General features: G+C 44.1%; 1 protein-coding gene across 2 annotated transcripts in view; it reads right to left on the reverse strand.

The window, feature by feature from the left end:
• CUL4A (cullin 4A) overlaps positions 1–21,258 on the reverse strand; it is an 87,667-nt gene that overhangs the window by 17,486 nt on the left and 48,923 nt on the right. For both annotated transcript variants that reach the window (XM_040425184.1, XM_040425185.1), the window contains exons 11-15: positions 19,328–19,446; positions 17,746–17,938; positions 15,165–15,269; positions 14,053–14,163; positions 12,926–13,011 (exon numbers count right to left, since the gene is read on the reverse strand). In XM_040425184.1, the coding sequence (XP_040281118.1) occupies positions 12,926–13,011; positions 14,053–14,163; positions 15,165–15,269; positions 17,746–17,938; positions 19,328–19,446 (614 nt within the window). The remainder of the gene's footprint in view (positions 1–12,925; positions 13,012–14,052; positions 14,164–15,164; positions 15,270–17,745; positions 17,939–19,327; positions 19,447–21,258) is intronic.

Raw genomic sequence — 21,258 nt, forward strand, 5'->3', positions numbered from 1 at the left:
AGGAAAGAAGAACAGCAGCCCGGTGACAAAAAGAAATGAAAACAAAGGGTGGGATCTGTGTCCCCCAATGAATTTTAACGAGAAACTGATTTTACGGTAAGTACAAAAATAAAATTTTATCGTTAATGTCATTGGGGGACACCGCACCTTGGGACGTCCCAAAGCAGTCCCTGAGGGTGGGAAGGAAATGTCATGCAAAAAGTTGGGCGCACAGGTGCAGGAGAACCATGTGACCCAATAGGACCAGGAGAGGCCATAGCATGAAATGGTAGATAAAAAACTAAGGAAGTGAGTTGAGAGGCTCCAGGACCAGGAAGAGTCCAAGGAAAAAAACTGTGGGAGACCGCCAGGATCCCAAGGACAAGTGCCTGGGGAAAAAGGCCATATGCAAGAAAGGAACAAGGGGAAACACCCAGCTCCACCCAAGGTGGGAAAAATAAGAAGCTAGAGTATAGGGAGCAGGGCTAGATGTCCTGCGCAAGAACGAAGAGTTGAAAAAGTGCGCACTAGAGAGCCAGAGGAAGGATCTGGAAGAACCAGGGCTCCCCCTGAAAAAACAGGAGAGCAGCACAACCGGAAGGCGTCTGTTGGTAATGACTTAGCGCTCTGCATATGGAAGGATGCTCCAGGAGGAGGATCTATAAGAGGACAGACCCAACAAGAAAAATTAGACTATGAGGGAACCTGGCAGGAGAGAAAATGCCTGGGAAAAGGACAGGAGCAGTCCTGAACCAAGGAAAACATTTCCTGGAGACAAGCTAAAGGAAGACCCTGTGGACCACCCCTCGGCAAAAGGAAGGCGAATACATAAGGCCTGGAAGCAAGGGAACCTGACCAGTAAGAGAACCCGGCAAGGAAAAAACTCTAAATTGTCTCAGACCAAAAACATGGCCTGTCCGTGGCAAACACCATGTGAAGGCCAAGGTAGAGAGGAAACAAGGAAGCATTGGAGGCTGAACGACAGAGAAAGAATAGCAAAGACTCACCATGGGAAGGGAGCAAGCCTCATTCTACTGCAAGGCAGGTGGGAAAAGAGAAACACCCTATGAGGAGGTCGAAACCCCATCCTGCCAGAGAAAGGTAATGGCCAGGAGAAGGGAATGTAAAGACATGCTTTTCATACAAAGGAGGCGAGAATCGAGCCTCAGGAAAACTGGAACAAAATATCACTGTCAAATGTAAGACCAGAGAAATCCGTGGCCAAATGAAGTCTGAGGAAAAAAGGAACCAGTCGCAGGCCCTGGTAATACAAGTGGAGACACCACTTGTCAGAGATATTGGAGTAGAAGAGAGAAAACTCCAAACAGCCCAGAAGTGGACAATACAAATGTAAATTGCAAACCGGAGCAACAAACTGAACCTAGGGAGACGGGAGAGAGGTTAGAATCTCAAGAGGGAAACAACCCTATGGGGACCCAGGAGGGATAACAATCAAACCGGGCCTAAAGTAGCAGCTGTCATACAGAGCATGTGTGGTCAAAAATGCCATGAGTAGCTTCCCGAGAGGGAACCGGACAGCTAGATGGTCTAAAAATCATTGGGGCAGAGACTCCAAGCAGAATTACCCAGTCAGAGAGGCTCAAGTAGGGTCCACAGAACTGGACCACATGAGGACAATAATAGCCAGATTATCAAAGGAAAAATGAAATGTAGCAACCATAGGGAAAAAAACATCAGCCATGATTAACCAACCATCTCAAATGTAGTGACTGGCATACTGTATAACACTGCCCTGGAAGGGGCAAGTACAGCACTCTGGATTTTGTAGAAGAATTGCCAGACATCCATATGTCAGAAAAGGATGCAAAATTCGCCAGGGGAAGCCGGGAGAGACTACACTGACATGTAGAAACCAGCTACCAGCAGAGCACAATGAAACCCCCAAGGAAGGGGGAAGAAACTTACAAGTGCAGACAACGGCAAGGCCCAAGCGAATGGCACTTCTGTCATGTAGCACAACTAATCAGAGAACATAAGGGAGTACCAAGAACGCCTGGACCATGGAAGAACTACGGGACCATGACCGATACCAGAGCGAGCAGCGGAAAATTCCACCGACCAAGTAGGTGTGTGGCGCTCACTAGTCCTGTCACAGCCATATCAGTAGCGGCTGGTGCTCACAATGCTTCATTCCCCTGCAGGACAGAACATCCAGTGGTGATCCATGTACTCTGCCAGGACTGGGCCATGTAACTCTGTGAAAACAAAGCAGAGAGGCAGTAAAAACAATGCGAGTACTCCATCCATGAAATGGGTAACATGGCTGTGCGGAATACAGTAGTACTTTATAGGTTTGACAACGCACAAACCTAGCATGATAGCCAACAACCTGCCCATGGCGAAGCGAGTGTGGTTATCTGGTGCATAACAGGACTAAGTCTTGTTAAATAGTGCGTCAAGCAATAAAGTAAAAATCATGCCTAGTACAGGGGCAATGAGAAGACCTGGTGCACTCAGAGGGCCTGGTTCAGGAGGTACTGCACTGGGTGTCAGATCTGAACAGGCCAGCCATATACTGGATCTAACAATAGCAACTCTACTCCGCCCAAGAAGGGGGGGAACATATAGTTACCAGGTACATACTACAACCAGGATAGTTTGTCGGATACAGCGCCTTGAGATAGTACAAGTACACCGCAGAGGATGACGGTAATGGGGTGCCAGATGCATACTAGAACCAGAAAAGAGTGATGAATACAGCATGAACAGGGGACACATGATTGCCTAGCACATATTAGAGCCAGGAAAGGGCAATGCAGGAGCCGAATGGGCCACAGATTGTACCAATAGGGCACAGCACTTGGAGATAATACAAATACTCCGCCTGAGAATAGGAGTAATCTGGCTGCATGATGCACACTATAATGAGAGTGGAGACATGGCTATAGCATCTGGAAATGGTATAGGTACTGTGCATGATAAAGGAGTAATATGACTGCGTGATGCACACTAGAACCAGACAGGTGTAATGGCTACAGCATTTGGAGATGTTACAGGTACTCTACCTAATAAGGGAGTAATACGGCTGTGTAGTGCAGACTAAAGCCAGACAGGCGCAATGGCTACAGCATCTGAAGATGGCATCTGTACTTCGCCTGATAAGGGAGAAATACAGCTGCATGGTGCACACTAGAACCAGACAGGTGTAATGGCTACAGCCTCTGGAGATGGTACAGGTACTCCACCCAATAATGGAGTAATGTGGCTACATGGTGCACACTAGTACTAGAGAAGTAAAATGGCTAAAGCGTCTGAAGATGGTACGAGTACTCCACCCAATAATGGAGTAATATAGTGCATGGAGCGCATTAGAACCAGAAAGGTGAAATGGCTATAGCATCTAAAGATGGTACAGGTATTCTGCTTGATAAGGGAGTAATATGGTTACGCGGTGCACACTAGCACCAGGATGTTGTATTGGCTACAGCGTCTGGAGAAGTAATACAGTGGCCTGGGGCACTCTCCGACTAGGAGGGTGTGTTTAATATAGCCCCTGGTAATAGTGAAATTACTCCAGCTGAAAAGGAGATACATTGGAACCAGGAAAGTCTGCCAGATACAGCATTTGGCAGTGGTACGAGTACCCCCATAGGTGGGCCGGCAAGCTAAACACGGTGGCGGGTAAAGCACCAGCTACTGGAGAGGCGGCAAGCTGACTTACCTGTGTGGATAATTATCTGTGCAACCAGGGGAGTGCCATCTGAAAATCCACTCAAGGGGATACCAACCCTGGAGAGGAGAGGTTCCTCAGTGGACATTTGTTTTTGACCACCTAGAGAGATTCTGTTAGTGGAAGATCGCCTGATGCTCTATTCAGAGTCAGAATCGGTGCAGAGGAGTCCCCCGATGAGGCAGAAGAAATCTGAGGCGTTTCCCTCAGTGTTAGTCCCGTCCTGGGAGAAAACCAGGATGCAGGGGATGAGCGGGACCTATGAGGGGAGACCCTAGGCCACTATTGTACTCTGCTCCCTGATATGGAACGAGGCAGGAAGCAAATGAGCCCAGGGGGCCCGATGCTGCCGCATGAGGGCAGGGAAGAGCGCCATAATATCATCATAGCTGAGAAAGAGCAGAGGCTACTGTGGAGGTGAGGGACCCATATGGTGAGAAGGTGTGACGCCTGAACAGAGTTTAGGGTAAACCGACTGAGCCCCGGATCCAGTCACCACATGCAGGCCAGCCAGGCCATGAGGGAGGCAACACCCCTAAAAAAAAAAAACAGGAAACCATAAAAAGTGGCGGGAAAGAGTTTGGCCTAGACCTGGCAGAAGCCGAGGGCTAGAGTAGATAGTGTAGCCGAAAATGAGGTACCCCCGGCGGGTGAGGCAGGGTGCTAGGAAGCGTAAAAAAACTCCAAAAAGGCTACAAAAAAGGGTATGCACAGAAATGGGGTCAAAGCGACCCCCATTGGTGAGAAAAATGACCCAATAGAACCCCTGAATAGCAGGGAAAAATCGGAAAACAGATGCAGCTTTATCACAGCCGGAGTCGGGGACTAAAGTCGATGCAGCAACCGAAAATGAAACACCCTAAGCGGGCGGACACCGCGGGACCTGGGGAGGGGAGGAAGGAATGCCCTGAGAGGGGAGGGAAGGGTCATAGCGACCCCCATATAGAGAGAAAATGAGCCACCAGAGATCCTGGATGCCAGGAAAAAGGCGGGAACTTGCGCGGCTTAGTCCAGGCACGGGGATAATAGGAGGCCGAGGAAGGGAAGGACAGCCAGGGAAGAGGGGACCCCGATGGAGTGATGGGAGGGAAGGAGTCCCTAACTAGGGCAGGGAGCATACTCACCATCTGGCGTCTTCAGGCGCTGCAGGGTCACCCCTTCGGTAAACTCACACTAGAGTGGGATTACCGGTACTCCACTGCGGATGCAGTAATGGGGGACTGGGTGACCGACGAGGTACGCGCCTACAGGGGGTGCTACTAAAGTGGACCTCCATGATGAAGACCCCTGCTGCAGGATAAAACCTGTCGCCTCCTAGTGGTAGCTGGGCGTATACCCATGGTGCTGTGTCCCCCAATGACATTGAGAAAAAATATTTTTACTATGAGTATAACATTCAAGTCATTGGGGGTCACAGACAACAAGGGATGTCCCAAAGCAGTGCCCAGGGGTGGGAACAACTAACAGAAGAAAAAAAATTAAACAAGGTCGTCAAATCCACAGAATCTTGTGACCAAGAAAGGAAAAATCAGAGGATGCAAATGTGTACACCATATTGAAAGTGTCGAGATGACCAGGGGGTCACATTTGTAGAGCTGTAACCCATTTGGTGAACTATCCAAAAAGCACCGACTGCTGTGGTGGAATGAGCCTTAATCCAAAAAAGGAGTAGCGGTGACTGCTTCTGCCCTTGCTTGGCTAATTGGTACAATGCCATAGGCATGGACTAAATGTCCAGTCCTGTGAATCCTGGAGAAGGTGGGCGCCTCTTCATCTGAGAGCCCCCCAAGATGAAGATGTCCCGGTGAGGAGATAAAAAGATTCTCTCATCTCTACCATCAGGTCCTTGTCTTTGTCCACATCCACATCTGCTGAAAACCTCCAGTTGGAGAGACAACTCTCTTGAAAAAATCTATGACTCATCTGTCAGACCTGGAATGTGTACCACTGAGAGTAGGGGAACATGGCGTTCTGCCTATTCCAGGATAATGTGGCTGCCGACTGTCACCTTTGTTGGTTGATATAGGCATAGCTGTGGTGTTGCCCATCTGAATTCAGAGTGGCTGGTCTGGAGGGACATCCAATGTTGTAGACCCAAACTCTTCATTAATTCTAGGATGTTGATGGGAAAAGAGGACTCCTGCTGAGATTTATGGCTCTGAGCAGTAAGGGTCCTGCCCATTCCCTAAAACTCATGTCAGTACAAGGGTTCAGCCACTAAAAATCAATGAGTGACCCTGGAGGATGTCACAGTCATAGAGCCACCAGCAAACAGACTGCTAGGCTGCTAAAGGAAAAAGGGTCTTCTAATCAAAGGGGTTTGGGTAGCAGCTTCTCCTTGGATCTTGACAGATTGCTTGTTTCAGCTGGATATTCAGATGCAGTCTTCTTTTTCACCTTCCAAAAAGATCACCTTCCAAGGCGTGCTTTTCAATACTGTTTTATCAAGGAATAATCGACTGTGCAAGAATTATCCACTGCAGAAAGGTAGAGGAACCACTCTAGCTCCAGGCCACCTTAGTTCTAAAACCCTGCATGCAGAAGAGAAAACAGGTAGGAACACACTTGATGAAACACTGTCGAAAAGCACGCTGCAGAAGGTGATCTTTTAGGAAGGAGAAAACGATGACTCAGAGCACACGATTATCCAGTTAAAATCAACAAAGTGTCCAAAGCAACTAGTCTGGTTGTGCTTCCTGAACAGAGCCTTTATAAAGACATTATCCAAAGAAGGGATGACGGGCAATCCTTCTCAATGGAGGCGCACCTTACCTATGCAGAGTACTTTCACGAGTACTAGTGTTGCTGTTGCCAGACCAAAAGGAAAAGCCACAAATGGGTACTGGTGGGGAAGCACATAAAAGCGTTGAAAATGCTGATGAGATGGGCAGACTGGGATGTGTAAATATGTATCATTTATGTCATAGTAAAGGCGCTAATAGCGGTTCAATTCCTCCAAATTCAGCACAGCAAGTTTGTTATTCCACCTGGATAAAAGGAAAAGGCCCTTGGTTGTATAAATACATGGGCTCAGGGAAATACAGGAGTAGCAAGAAACAGAAAAAAAACTAACAAACCTGGAGCAGGAAGTCAGTTTAGTTATGTGTCACTGGCCTCATAGGCAGCAGAAACTCAGGGAAGCACCTGCATCTAACATGGTTGCCGTCCTATAAGAAGGAAGGCTTAACCCCTTAAGGACACATGACGTATGGGTACGGCATGTTTCCCGAGTCCTTAAGGACACATGACGTACCGGTACGTCATGTGTTGTTCCGATCACTGCCGCCCGGCCGGCTGTGATCGGAACAAGGTGCCTGCTCAAATCATTGAGCAGGCACCTCGGCTAAATGCGCGGGGGGGTCCCGTGACCCCCCCATGTCCGCGATCGCAACAAACCGCAGGTCAATTCAGACCTGCGGTTTGTTGCGCTTTCTGCTGTTTCTGATCGCTGCGGTCCCTGACCGCGGCGATCAGAAACTTTAGTGTGCCGAAAATATATTTTTATCACCCCCCCCTGCACCTCTGAATGATTTTAGCCCGGTGGGAGGTGCAGGGGGGGTGTTGCGGGCGGTGGGGGCGGTGCGGGAGGCGGGCGGTGCGGCAGGCGGGATCGCGATCCCCCGCCCGCCTCCCATTGAATAATCGTTGGTGTAGAGTGGGTATACCAGGGTGCCAGCACATTGCTGACACCCTGGTATAAACGGCTGACATCGGTGATGCGATGTCAGCCGTTTAACCCTTTCCATACAGCGGTCCGTACGGACCGCTGTATGGAAAAAGTTAACAGTAAGAGGGAGCTCCCTCCCTCTCCGATCGGGGGGCTGCTGTGCCTTTGCAGCCCCCCGATGGAGAGGGAGAGAGCTCCCAGACAGCCCCCCGCCAGATCCCATCCTTACCCTTCCCCGTCTGCGAAGTTCTGAGCAGACGGGGAAGGTTCCCATGGCAACAGGACGCCTCTCAGGCGTCCTGCTGTCCATGGTGCTGAACAGATCTGTGCTGAAAGCATAGATCTGTTCAGTGTAAGTAAAATACAGTACAGAACAATATATATTGTACTGTACTGTATTATACAGACATCAGACCCACTGGATCTTCAAGAACCAAGTGGATCTGGGTAAAAAAAAAAGTGAAAAAAAGTGAAAAAAAAGTAAAAATCCAAAAACACATTTATCACTGATTAAAAATTAAAAAAATAACATTCCCTACACATGTTTGGTATCGCCGCGTCCGTAACGACCTGATCTATAAAACGGTCATGTTACTTTACCCGAACGGTGAACGCCATAAAAATAAAAAATAAAAAACTATGATGAAATTGAAATTTTGCTCACCTTACTTCCCAAAAAAAGGTAATAAAAGTGATCAAAAAAGTCGCATGTACGCCAAAATTGTAGCAATCAAACCGTCATCTCATCCCGCAAAAAATGAGACCCTACTTAAGATAATCACCCAAAAACTGAAAAAACTATGGCTCTTAGACTATGGAGACACTAAAACATAATTTTTTTTGTTTCAAAAATGAAATCATTGTGTAAAACTTACATAAATAAAAAAAAAAGTATACATATTAGGTATTGCCGCGTCCGTATCGACCGACTCTATAAAAATATCACATGACCTAACCTCTCAGGTGACCACCGTAAAAAAAAAAAAAAAAAAACTGTGTAAAAAAAGCAATTTTTTGTCATCTTACATCACAAAAAGTGTAATAGCAAGCGATCAAAAAGTCATATGCACCCCAAAATAGTGCCAATCAAACCGTCATCTCCTCCCGCAAAAAATGAGACCCTACTTAAGATAATCGCCCAAAAACTGAAAAACTATGACTCTTAGACTATGGAGACACTAAAACTTTTTTTTGTTTTAAAAATGAAATCATTGGGTAAAACTTACATAAATTAAAAAAATGTAATACATATTAGGTATCGCCGCGTCCGTGACAACCTGCTCTATGAAATTACCACATGATCTAACCTGTCAGATGAATGTTGTAAATAACAAAAAAAAAAAACGGTGCCAAAAAAGCTAATTCTTGTTACCTTGCCGCACAAAAAGTGTAATATAGAGCAACCAAAAATCATATGTACCCTAAACTAGTACCAACAATACTGCCACCCTATCCCGTAGTTTCTAAAATGGGGTCACTTTTCTGGAGTTTCTACTCTAGGGGTGCATCAGGGGGGCTTCAAATGGGACATGGTGTCAAAAAAACAGTCCAGCAAAACCTGCCTTCCAAAAACCGTATGGCATTCCTTTCCTTCTGCGCCCTGCCGTGTGCCCGTACAGCGGTTTACGACCACATATGGGGTGTTTCTGTAAACTACAGAATCAGGGCCATAAATAATGAGTTTTGTTTGGCTGTTAACCCTTGCTTTGTAACTGGAAAAAAAATATTAAAATGGAAAATCTGCCAAAAATGTGAAATTTTGAAATTGTGTCTCTATTTTCCATTAAATCTTGTGCAACACCTAAAGGGTTAACAAAGTTTGTAAAATCAGTTTTGAATACCTTGAGGGGTGTAGTTTCTTAGATGGGGTCACTTTTATGGAGTTTCTACTCTAGGGGTGCATCAGGGGGGCTTCAAATGGGACATGGTGTCAAAAAAACAGTCGGCGCACCTTTCACTCTACGCCCCGCTGTGTGACCGTACAGTAGTTTACGGCCACATATTGGGTGTTTCTGTAAATGGCAGAGTCAGGGCAATAAAGATACAGTCATGTTTGGCTGTTAACCCTTGCTTTGTTAGTGAAAAAAATGGGTTAAAATTGAAAATTAGGCAAAAAAATGAAATTCTCAAATTTCATCTCCATTTGCCAATAACTCTTGTGCAACACCTAAAGTGTTAACGACGTATGTAAAATCAGTTTTGAATACCTTGAGGGGTGTAGTTTCTTAGATGGGGTCACTTTTAGGGAGTTTCTCCTCTAGGGGTGCATCAGGGGGCTTCAAATGGGACATGGTGTAAATAAACCAGTCCATAAAAATCAGCCTACCAAAAACCAAACAGCGCACCTTTCACTCTACGCCCCGCTGTGAGGCCGTACAGTAGTTTACGGCCACATATTGGGTGTTTCTGTAAACAGCAGAGTCAGGGCAATAAAGATACTGTCTTGTTTGGCTGTTAACCCTTGCTTTGTTAGTGGAAAAAAATGGGTTAAAATGAAAAATTAGACAAAAAAATCAAATTCTCAAATTTCCTCCCCATTTGCCAATAACTCTTGTGCAACACCTAAAGGGTTAACAATGTATGCAAAATCAGTTTTGAATACCTTGAGGGGTGTAGTTTCTTAGATGGGGTCATTTTTGGGTGGTTTCTATTATGTAAGCCTCGCAAAGTGACTTCAAACCTGAACTGGTCCCTAAAAATTGAGTTTTTGTAAATTTCGGAAAAATTTCAAGATTTGCTTCTAAACTTCTAAGCCTTATAACATCCCCAAAAAATAAAATATCATTCCCAAAACAATTCAAGCATGAAGTAGACATATGGGGAATGTAAAGTCATCACAATTTTTTGGGGTATTACTATGTATTACAGAAGTAGAGAAACTGAAACTTTGAAATTTGCAAATTTTTCCAAATTTTTGGTAAATTAGGTATTTTTTTGTGCAAAAAAAATAATTTTTTTGACTTCATTTTACCAGTGTCATGAAGTACAATATGTGACGAAAAAACAATCTCAGAATGGCCTGGATAAGTCAAAGCGTTTTAAAGTTATTAGCACTTAAAGTGACACTGGTCAGATTTCCAAAAAATGGCCTGGTCCTTAAGGTGAAAATGAGCCCGGTCCTTAAGGGGTTAAGGATGCTGGTGCATTCCCTGATAAGCTTTGGGTTGTCATATGAAACTGGCCCAATGAGGACAGAAAAAAAGTGGTAGAGAAGCATGTGCCTGTGCCCCATTGCCTGGTGGTAGCAAAGAGGTCCTCCTCTTGCCTAGGAAGGCTTGAGAGCAGTTGACGTCTGAAGAGCCAGACTTTGTTGAATCTGTAGAACCAGGAGTTGACAATCTGGGGCAGAAGAGATGGTTCCCTAGGCTATAAAAAAGCCTGTGAGCGGGATTAGCCATCATCCAGCCACAGTTTATAGGAACACTGCAGAAGAAAGTCTCCAAATGAAAGCGAGACACCATTGCTCCCAGGAAAAGGCTGAATATGGTGAAGGTTGGATGGAATAGTGGAGGTAAAATGCGGGTGGCAATGGCTGGCTGGTAGAAGTAGGTCTAAAGATGGAGATATTCAGCTAGCTATTCAGTCTTGTAAGTTTGTTTTTGTCTTCAACTCCCAAATGCAAAACAGCAGGGTCACCTCTTCAGTGTGCCTCTCTCAGGTGAGAAGGATCACTGGTGGGGAGCAGACTGGAAACCAATAAAGCTTGGGCTGGTGAGTGAGAGAGGAGCTCTGATGCTCTTGTCCCCATGTTTTGAAAGGGGAGAATGGCACTGATGACTTAACATCATGCAACCTGTCCCTGGTTGGGAGACAGTACCATCTGTGTTTCTTAACCTAAATAGAATTAAAAGGGAAAAAAATAATAAAAAAAATACACCCATGGGTTAAGCTCAGCATCTGCATAAGGCCTCATGCACACGACCGTATGTATTTTGCGGTCCGCAAAAAATACGGATGACGTCCGTGTGCATTCCGTATTTTACGGAACAGTTGGCCCCTAATAGAACTGTCCTATCCTTGTCCGTAATGTGGACAATAACAGGACATGTTCTATTTTTTTGTGGAATGAAAATACGGACATACGGAAACTGAATACACACAGAGTAACTTCCGTTTTTTTTGCAGAGCCATTGAAATAAAATGGTTATACGATCCGCAAAAAAAGCGGAACAGACACGGAAAGAAAATACGTTTGTGTGCATGAGCCCTAAATGGTATATCCTGTAGGAGAAGCAAACACTCTTTTAATGCTTAGTGTCAGCCTCCTAGTGGCAACAACAAATACCTCAGTGTCCAGGTGGACTGGCTATAGACCCTATAGGGAAATTTCCCGGTGAGCCAATGCCAGGGGGCTGCTCAAGCTCTCTCCACGGCAGCTAGCCGGGTAAGAAGCTATATGATGCTCTAAGCATTAATTAATGCTAGGAGCATCAGGTACTTATGCAACTGGCCCTCAGCTGTAGGTGTCCTCCTGAATTCAACAGTATGGTGACAGAGTTGAATACTGTGGTGAAGGCTGCAGTATTTTGTGCCACACTGTGCTATTTGGTTCTACTAGAGAGGTATTTTGTGCTGCACTACAGTATTGCTGGCCATGCCTAGTTCTGTTGCCCGCCTTCTGTCAATGTGGGTCAGCCTACAACGGGGCCGCTATTAGGTATTTTTTTCAAGGGCCACGTTAAATTCCCAGTCTGCCAATGACGGTGTCTGTGCCCATCCCTCAATGACATAATAGTAAAATTAACATAATCCAGAACCTTTAGAAAAGCTGAGGTGCCAGACTTCAGAAAGTTCCAAAATACTGGATGACTGACAGTCATAGTATGTCAGCTCTATGGCAGCAGTCTGATTTTCTGGCAGTGGAAGTCACAGACCTCGAATGTAGATTCACCACATGAAGAACTGCTTTATTGGGCAGAATTCAGCTAAGATAGCATGGTGCCATTTCTTTTGTCACATACTGGATTAGCCAGTTGCCAGTTAAATGGAATCATTGTCCACCCACCATAAAAGACGTTCAATATTTCAAAAGGAAGGATTTTGCATACTAACACACCACTTTGCCCCTTGGCACGTGACAGGTACTGAATGGGACTGCGATTGGCAAAAAGTCACACAGACGGAGGACAGAGCGGTGTTTGTATGCTTAGCAGAATACAACCGTAGAGAACTTCCCTATTTAAGCAAATATCCGGACAAAATCTAACGCACAAGTGGAACCACATACAAAGGCAGGTCATTTACTGTATGTTTAAAAACCTTCCAGTTTTCAGTACTTTTTAGGCTCTTACATAGATTATTTTTTCCATCAGGGTTCTGCTGCTTTTTGATAGGAAAAAAATGTAGTTGCAGTAAAAAATATAGAAATCCCAAATGATCTTATAAGTAAATACGATCGATAAGGATTTGTTGAAAAAGTGATCCATCATAGCCCAGTTAGTATGGAAGCCAAGAGGCTATTGACATGACCCAGCAAACAGAACTGGAGATCACATAAGGCTCATTTAGATGCTGTTTACTGACTTTTCAGAAAGTACATTTAATACAATAAAACAAAAAAAGATTAAAAAAATTAAAGATTATGTTACCTGCTTGAATTGAATCATTACATCTTTTGACAGCTCCATGTCTTTAAACATTCCCTCCAGTTTACTGGTAAAGGCAGCACCGCACTCTACAAGTAGCAAAACAAGAAGTCAGACTAATCCGAGAACTGGTTTACTGGCCTTAAATGCAATAAAACACTTTTACTAGAACTTTTAAATCCTCATAATACTGTATGCTGTCTCATGAAGACAAGCCCGGTCTTTAATACTCCACATACCTGGCTGGCCGCAGCCGCCTCTGGCACTCTGCAAGGGGTTGTCTCCAATGAGAAACTGCCTTAAAGCCTATCGGGGTCATTTATCAAACTGGTGTAGAACTGGCTTAGTTGCCCATAGCCCAAGTCGAGAGGCCCCATACACATTAGATGATTGGGAACAAAGGACATAAGAGAAGGGTCATTGAAAAGGGATGATCCGGGGAGCCTTCCAGTCCCTTCATTGCAGTGCTTGGCATTTTCCCTGTATAAATCATCTCCTACATTACCCTATACTTCTGCTTGTTGCTCTCCTGAACTTCCAGGTTACAGATAGGACTTTCGCAGCATCTCGCCCTCCTCCTGCCTCCCCTCCCTAATACATGCCCCATTGTGGTTTTAAATCCACCTACTGAACCAAGATCCTGTGGCTATTCCAGCATTCTCCGTTGCCTCACAAGTACAAATATCATGTGACCGCTACGGGCGCTCAAAGGATGTCAGTACAGCCCCTTTAGAAGATATAAGTAATGAATCGGACATGAAGAGGTGGGGATTAGCCGCCGGCAGTCCTTTCAGTCATGTGATATGGGGATCGTGTCATCATGCCACAAGAAGAAGCATTGCAATTCTGGTGTCGCATGGAGCGGCAGAATGGGGGGATCCTGGCTGATAACGTTCTATGAGCAAGTTCTATAATATATATTAGAGCATTTTTGGCTGCCTGAATAGCCCCTTTCATTTTCTTTACCTGTGGCATCCATTCCATAGTCCGGTATACAGGATATCGATACTAAGAACATAACAATTTCTAAAACAGTAGATACAAGCCCCAGAGAGGAGAGGAACAAGAAAGTTATAGTTCTATAACTAATCAAATTCGTGCGAGTCCGCACTACAAACCTTCATACATACCGTGTTTAAGTTTAGATAACATTGATTTCTCCGAATCAACAGACGCACTTTTTCCCACCAATAGTCTTTTAGCAAGGTCTTTCTTATAAAATGCCTCAAACACATCTTTACCTGTGAGATAGAGAAAAACATTGACCTGTACATGAATGATAGGATGAAAACATCAAAATCTTATTTTCATTTTCAGTATGTGCAAAATACGCTGGCAGGAAATAGTTGGAGAACAGATCGTTTTCATAGTTAAAAGCGTCATAGTCAAGTCTCCAGAATGTACATTTCACTGTCGCGGACGTATGTAATATGTTCTGACTTTAAAGGGAACCTGAATTTGGGTATAGAGCTGAGGACATTGGTTGCTAGATGGCCGCTAGCACATCCGCAATACCCAGTCCCCATAGCTCTGTGTGCTTTTATTGTGTAAAAAAATCGATTTGATACATATGCAAATTAACCTGAGATGAGTCAGAGCTTGAAAATATGACTCTTCTCTGGTCACACAAGTAAGATATGACTCTTATGTTAATTTGCATACAAGGCGGGAAGCACAAACATGCATAATACTTATTGAATTCGTCTGCAAATGAAATTAAAAGTGTAATTTCTATGTTTAGGGTAACACAATGAACATTTAGAAACGCTCAGTGAGGGTAGCATAGAAGTGGTGAAAGGTTCCCTTTAAATGAGTGCTGTCGAAAGAATATTATGGTGGAGACCCAATCATTGCTAAATGAAGGGACAGGGGCCCTCAGCTGAGCACCGAGCCAGATAGGAGTCAACCATATTTGAGGGGGCACTGGGATGAACGGAGCTCTTTTGCCTCTTTGTTATAAACAGTAATGACATTTGCACATTAGGATATATCACAAAATAGTATTTTTTTATATTTTATAGCTACTAACTCCTATCTCCTCTAAAGGTGAACTTATGTATTAACCGAAAACTTAAAAGCTTATATCACACTTGCATCACATGAAAGAGCAAGACCACAATTATCAATGAGTCATTCAAAAAAGCCTAAGTAAATTCTGGATAAAGATCAAAGGACATCTACACGGTTCAGCTCGTCAATAAACAGCAGAAATAACTATTTTTGCATAAAGTTACAAACATACCGTGGATGAATCTAAATATGATCATAATTTTATCAAGGCATCGCTCTAGTTCTTCATCTGTGGCCTCTTTGTTCCCTGAGCGGAGCTTAGAATCAACATATTTAGCTGTAATAAAAATGAAAGGCACATAGGAACATGTACACACTTGTAAACCAGGGAGTCAAGCAAATAAAATAGAACAGATTTATTTGTGCTCCTAATGGGTTCATTTATAGTTTGTTTTTATGCACATTTTAATTTTACTATACAGTCCTGATATACATGTATATATGTTCTACGAAAAAGGATTTAACTAATAAAAAAGGATGCAGCAGGACACCATACAGCGCCATCCTATTCACTACCACTATAAGGCTACAGTACATGCACACGACCGTTGTGTGTTTTGCGGTCCGCAAATTTCAGATGGCATTCGTGTGCGTTCGGCAATTTGCGGAACGGCACGGACAGCCATTAATATAACTGCTTATTCTTGTCCCCAAACGGACAAGAATAGGACAGGTTATATTTTTTTGGGCGGACCACGGAACGGAGCAACGGATGCGGACAGCACACGGAGTGCTGCCTGCATCTTTTGCGGCCCATTGAAGTGAATGGGTCCGCATCCAAGCCGCAAAAACTGCGGCTCAGATACAGACCAAAACAACGGTCGTGTGCATGTAGCCTAAAAAAAAAACGGTATAGCTCAATGATTTTCTATGGCAATTTAGTTTAAAAAACAAAAACAAAAAACAACTGAACTATATGGCAAAAACCTTGTGTAAACATAGGCTTGAAATTAAAGGATTCTCAGGTAGCCTTACTCCATGTTTAGAACTGCAGAAAGCGTAAGGCTTTGCATCCTAAAATCCCCCCACTGATCAGCCTGAACACAGTTCGTTCAGGCAGGAAAGGACAATACTGAGAAACAGTGTTTGGGCTTTGTGGCTGCCGAGGTTGTTCACCTCTGAGGGCTCCTTCTTGAGCTACAATTGAGCTATAACTGTGGGTTTGAAAGGCTCCTCAGGCCTCCCTCTCCTCCTACAGGCAAGCAGAGATCACAGCCAGCTTATGGGACGAGGGCTGCTTTAACCTTTAATATCTCATTAATTTGAGCGACAGCACAGATCTTGTTTGAAAGCAGACAATCTAAGTTTTAAAACACGACCAGGACTGTGGTGCTAGCTGCCATACACCAGAGAACTGCAAAAACCTGCAGCATTCTCTTCCAGTCCAATTTCTAAAAGCAAATTCCTTCTCTATTCTTGATGTGGCCTGCTGCACGAAAAATGTTGTATAAGATGATGGCCATTCAGATAATACAGACTGCCTGACTGGAAGCCCCAAGTACAGAGCAGCTAGGGGAATCCCTTTCTATGATGGCCATATGCCCTATAAGGGACTATGGACAGTGGATGTCTTCATGAGACAACATATTTAATGGTGATGTCCACTATACACCCAACATCATTTTGGTGTGGGCTAAGTTGCAGTAGCTCCAACAGCTATCCTCTGTAAATTCTTACTTCTCCTACGTAACATCTGTATAGCACAAGTCTCCATCAAATGTGGATACAAAGGTGGCAGAGGAACTGTAGAGAGCAGTTTTCAATGGGAATGGCCAACAATCTATATGCATGGGGAACTCCTGACTCTCCCCTTACCGATGATGTAAGGGAAGAGAGGGATTGGGCATGGTGAATTTTAACACCCCATCCTATTGTTCTCATGGGTGACATCCACTACTGTTGGTGGCCTTTCCCCTCACTTCTCCTTTGAGTCAGGAAAGATTTATAGGCTCATGGGCAGGTTTACTGACTGAAATACCATTTATTATATAGAGTTGGAAGCCTTGTGACATATCTATGGAGTACTTCAGAGATTCAGAGGGAAAGCAGTTAGATATTAGATGTCCTTTTGAAGTAAATGTATATTACTACATAATGATTTTGATCTGTTCAGTAAGGCTACTTTCACACTCTCGTTTGGAGCAGATCCGTCATGGATCTGCACAGACGGATCCGCACCGATAATACAAATGTCTGCATCCGTTCAGAACAGATCTGTTTGTATTATCTTTAACATTGCCAAAACGGATCCGTCTTGAACACCATTGAAAGTCAATAGGGGGGCGTATCCGTTTTGCATTGTGTGTCAGGACGGATCCGTTTGCCTCTGCATCGTCAGGCGGACACCAAAGCGCTGTCTGCCTCCAGAGTGGAATGGAAGCTGATCGGAGGCAAACTGATGCATTCTGAACAGATCCTTATCCATTCAGAATGCATTAGGGCAAAACTGATCCGTTTTGGACCGCTTGTGAGAGCCCTGAAACGGATCACACAAGCGGAATCCAAAACGCCAGTGTGAAAGTAGCCTAACCGTTTAATTTCAACCGCAAACACATAGCACATACATGCATCTGCAGTTACTAAACCGACATGTAGGAAGAGGTAGTTTGGGGTTGGGTTGTATAGAGGGTAATATTTATTGTAGGTTTCTTTTATGTATAAGCAACCTACTTATTAAGGCTCCACTTGGTTTCTATGTGATATAATAAAAGCCAATAAGGTATTTATAGAAAAATAGCGAGCTTGTTGAGTACCTATCAGTTCTGCTGGCTTATTAGCTCTCCTATTGACAAAGGTTTCAAATGACTCCTTCATTACATTGATAAACTTCTCATTTTTCTGGAAGCAGACATCAATGATATGGTCCACCTTATCTTTGAAATCCAGCAAGTCTTGGACCATGTCCTTATCCTTTTCAGGATTGACAACTATTGAGCTCCCAAAATTCTGTAAGAGAGATAAATACATAAGACAACAACCTCAGTGAATACCACTAAGAATAACCAATACAAATATAATAATATGATTTACATTAGCATTCAGTCTGCCATCTAATTAGACAGCCTAGTGATAACCGCTGATCACAAGCCATTCTGATGCTAAATATTTGGATTTTTAAAATCATTTTTATTGCACCTCACAGATGTAGAAATTTGGTAAGAATATGAGTGCCCGTAAGTGGTACAGATGGGAGCTGTCTCATTCAGCAGTCTATGGAATTGGGCAATGTGTTTCCCCTCACTTCAGAAAGCATGGACGACAGCTAGCACTTCACCTATCCCAGCAAAGACGGTCTGTTTCTGATAAGCTGGAAGGGCAGACCGCAGCTGTCAGATCTGGTGGGGAAGATACAGGCTGATGATAGTGGGCGCATCACGTGGTTATATTGGGTGTGATTATATGGGTGTGGAGCTGGGAGAGAATTCTGGAACTACATGAGTGAGATACTGCTGTGGCTTATGGGGAAAGAAGGCAAGCACTGCTGTGGTTACTGGGGGAGGGGAACTGATGTTACTTATGAAAGAAGGAACACTGCTATTACTATTGGGAAGTAAATGGGGCTCGACTCTTGGGACACAGTGGACAGTGCTGTGATAACTGTGTGGTTGGACTACTTTTATGGGACACTGGTTTTAACTACTGAAAGGGAAGGGGGCACTGTTGCCTTACTGAGATGCCCTTTTTGAGGGGGCACTACTGTGACCACTTGAACAAGAAAAGGTCGCTGCTGTTTTGGGGGAGCCGGACATCACATATTGCTAAGGAGGACCAAGGCTATGGCCTGTGGCATGACTGTGCTGTGACTACAAAAGGAAGGAGGGAATGAAACAAATCTGCAATTGTAAGGCTGGGTTCACAAATTCTGTAAAGAGAGTTTCTTTTCCCCAAAATGAGGATTAGGTCAGCCATGGTTATCTTTATACTACAGTTTGTATTCAATATTTACTTTGGGGGAGAAGTGCACACCCCAATGCGTCTTTGCCGATTACAAATGTTTCGCTCGTGACGACCAGGAAATATTTGTCATGGCTAGTTTATATATATATATTTATTTTAAGCATGGAGTCCTACACAAGGTTCTATATTTGGCCCAGTAATTTTACCAGCTGAGCGAATACATAGAAAAATGTCACAAAATTATGATGACCTGAAACTATCTAGAATATGTAAAAATCGGCTTGACTGTAAAATAAAACTAAAATAGCTGGAAGACCATACAGTGCACAGACCTAGAAAATGTGTGGAAATAAATGCATGAACAGAAGATGACATGTATATCTGGTGGCATTTTTGCTTTACAACTGTACAAATATGCTAAAACAATTGGTTTCCTACTTTAATGTACTCCCCCCAGTGCTGCAGCAGGATTGACTGACCACCTCTGACCCGGCTGAAGAGCTGATACATAAGAGTCAGGTCCACAACTCTGTTCTCATCCAGCATGTTCTTCAGCCCTGCATGTACAAAACCACGCACAGCTATTACAATCACAGTTACCTAACAATAAGCTCTGTGTTCATGTGTCGCTATATTCAAACAGGTCATACACTCCTGGGAACCTACACTGTATTGCACGGACAACGCAGTTCACTTGATGGCCAGCAAGCTATACAGCAGGTGGAGCCGAGCAGACAGATATCGTTTTGTAGGAATAGATTCTGAAGAACTAGTACTTTAAGCATTGAAATCTCTTCTCTCATGTGGTTTTTCAGATGTGGGTTTGACTGCACCTCAACATCTGGATACACAACCTACTCAGAGGGCATCATAACTTCAGAGATCTGTGTTATGACCGAAAGTGCTGTCATTTCGAAGAGTTTACATCCTATTCTGCAAGGAGCCTAAAGTAATCATGATATGCAGAATATTCCCCTTAGCTGACGGACAGCTGTCGTGCTTATACTATACATAGGGAGAGAGCTGGTGAAAGCCCACATATCATGATTACATTAGACTGCTGCCTGATGGTGTTGGCCATGAGCCACAAGGAATAAGATGTAAGTTTGACCACTGAAATCAGAATACCTGTCACCACTTTATGTTGCCCTAAGAGTAGATGGCCTAAAGGGTCCGACCGGTTGACATTAAAGACCCTGAAAAATTATATCATATTTTCTTAACCATTACATAAATATATGGTTGCCAACAGTGTGCCAGTCTGCAGAACTGCTGTATATTTATGGGCCCCCTTACCCAGTAGATAGTGGGATGCCTGCTTCAAGGGGGTGTTCAGATTTAGCTTTAACTAACAGCCACTGGTGGAGACCCAATTGGCTCAGGTCCTGATAACGGCACCTGGACCAGAATCGGATACAACACACGTCCATGCTGCAGGAGTATCGCAATCATCAGGTCCCCGCAGCACAGGAGCGTTCAGCTCTGGCTGGAATTACCACTGGGTCCTGAAACAAGCAGGTTCCGATATCAGCGCCAAGAACAGAGGATTTTAATTATGTGGATACCTGACCCCTTCCTTGGGATGACCCTGATTGGTTCCTTCCTAAACCTATCACGTCTTAGGGCTGTTTATACCAACAGATTATCTGACCAATTTCTGTCCAATCAGACCAATAGTTGGTGTGTAAACGGCCAGAAAATGTCAGATAATCTGTTGGTGTAATACAGGCCTTAGGAAAAGAACAAATCGATGGAATCGGAGAAAGATTACAGCAGCGACAACATATATATTACAGAGTTAATTCACGGCCCCCAGAATGCAAACAAACAAAAAATAATGGCAAAATTGATTCCAACCCAAAAAATGTATATAGGTCAGTCATTCATATGTACCCTAAAACAGTTCTATTAAGAGCATCATTTGTACAACAAAAACCAAGCCCTTATACAACATCCCTGCAAAAGTACGATTCAGTCTCCTGCAACGAGGAGAGAGCGTGTGCTATGTGACTGCTTCTCTCACCTCGCTCTACCAATTTTTGATATATCGCCAAGACACAAAGACATAGGAATGTTTTTTTCAAAGTGAAGGTACAATTTTAAGGGGTTTTCCAGGATTAGGCCCCTGGGGGTGTGGTACCTATAGAAAAAAAAAAATCCTACTCTGCTACTTCCCACCACTACCTTTGGCGATATTCTAGCCCCCAAGTGGCACGTCACTTCTGGGTCACATGGCACTTAGGGAGTGCAGTGGTACACGTGACCCGAAATGTAAATAAAGAGGCTGGGGAACAGAACATCGCTGAACAGAGCCAGGGCGATGGAATGAAATGACACGGAGCAGGCAAGTATTATCTCATCGATTTTAA

The sequence above is a fragment of the Bufo bufo genome, chromosome 3 (genome assembly GCF_905171765.1).
Source record: "Bufo bufo chromosome 3, aBufBuf1.1, whole genome shotgun sequence".
NCBI classification, from domain to species: Eukaryota; Metazoa; Chordata; class Amphibia; order Anura; family Bufonidae; genus Bufo; species Bufo bufo.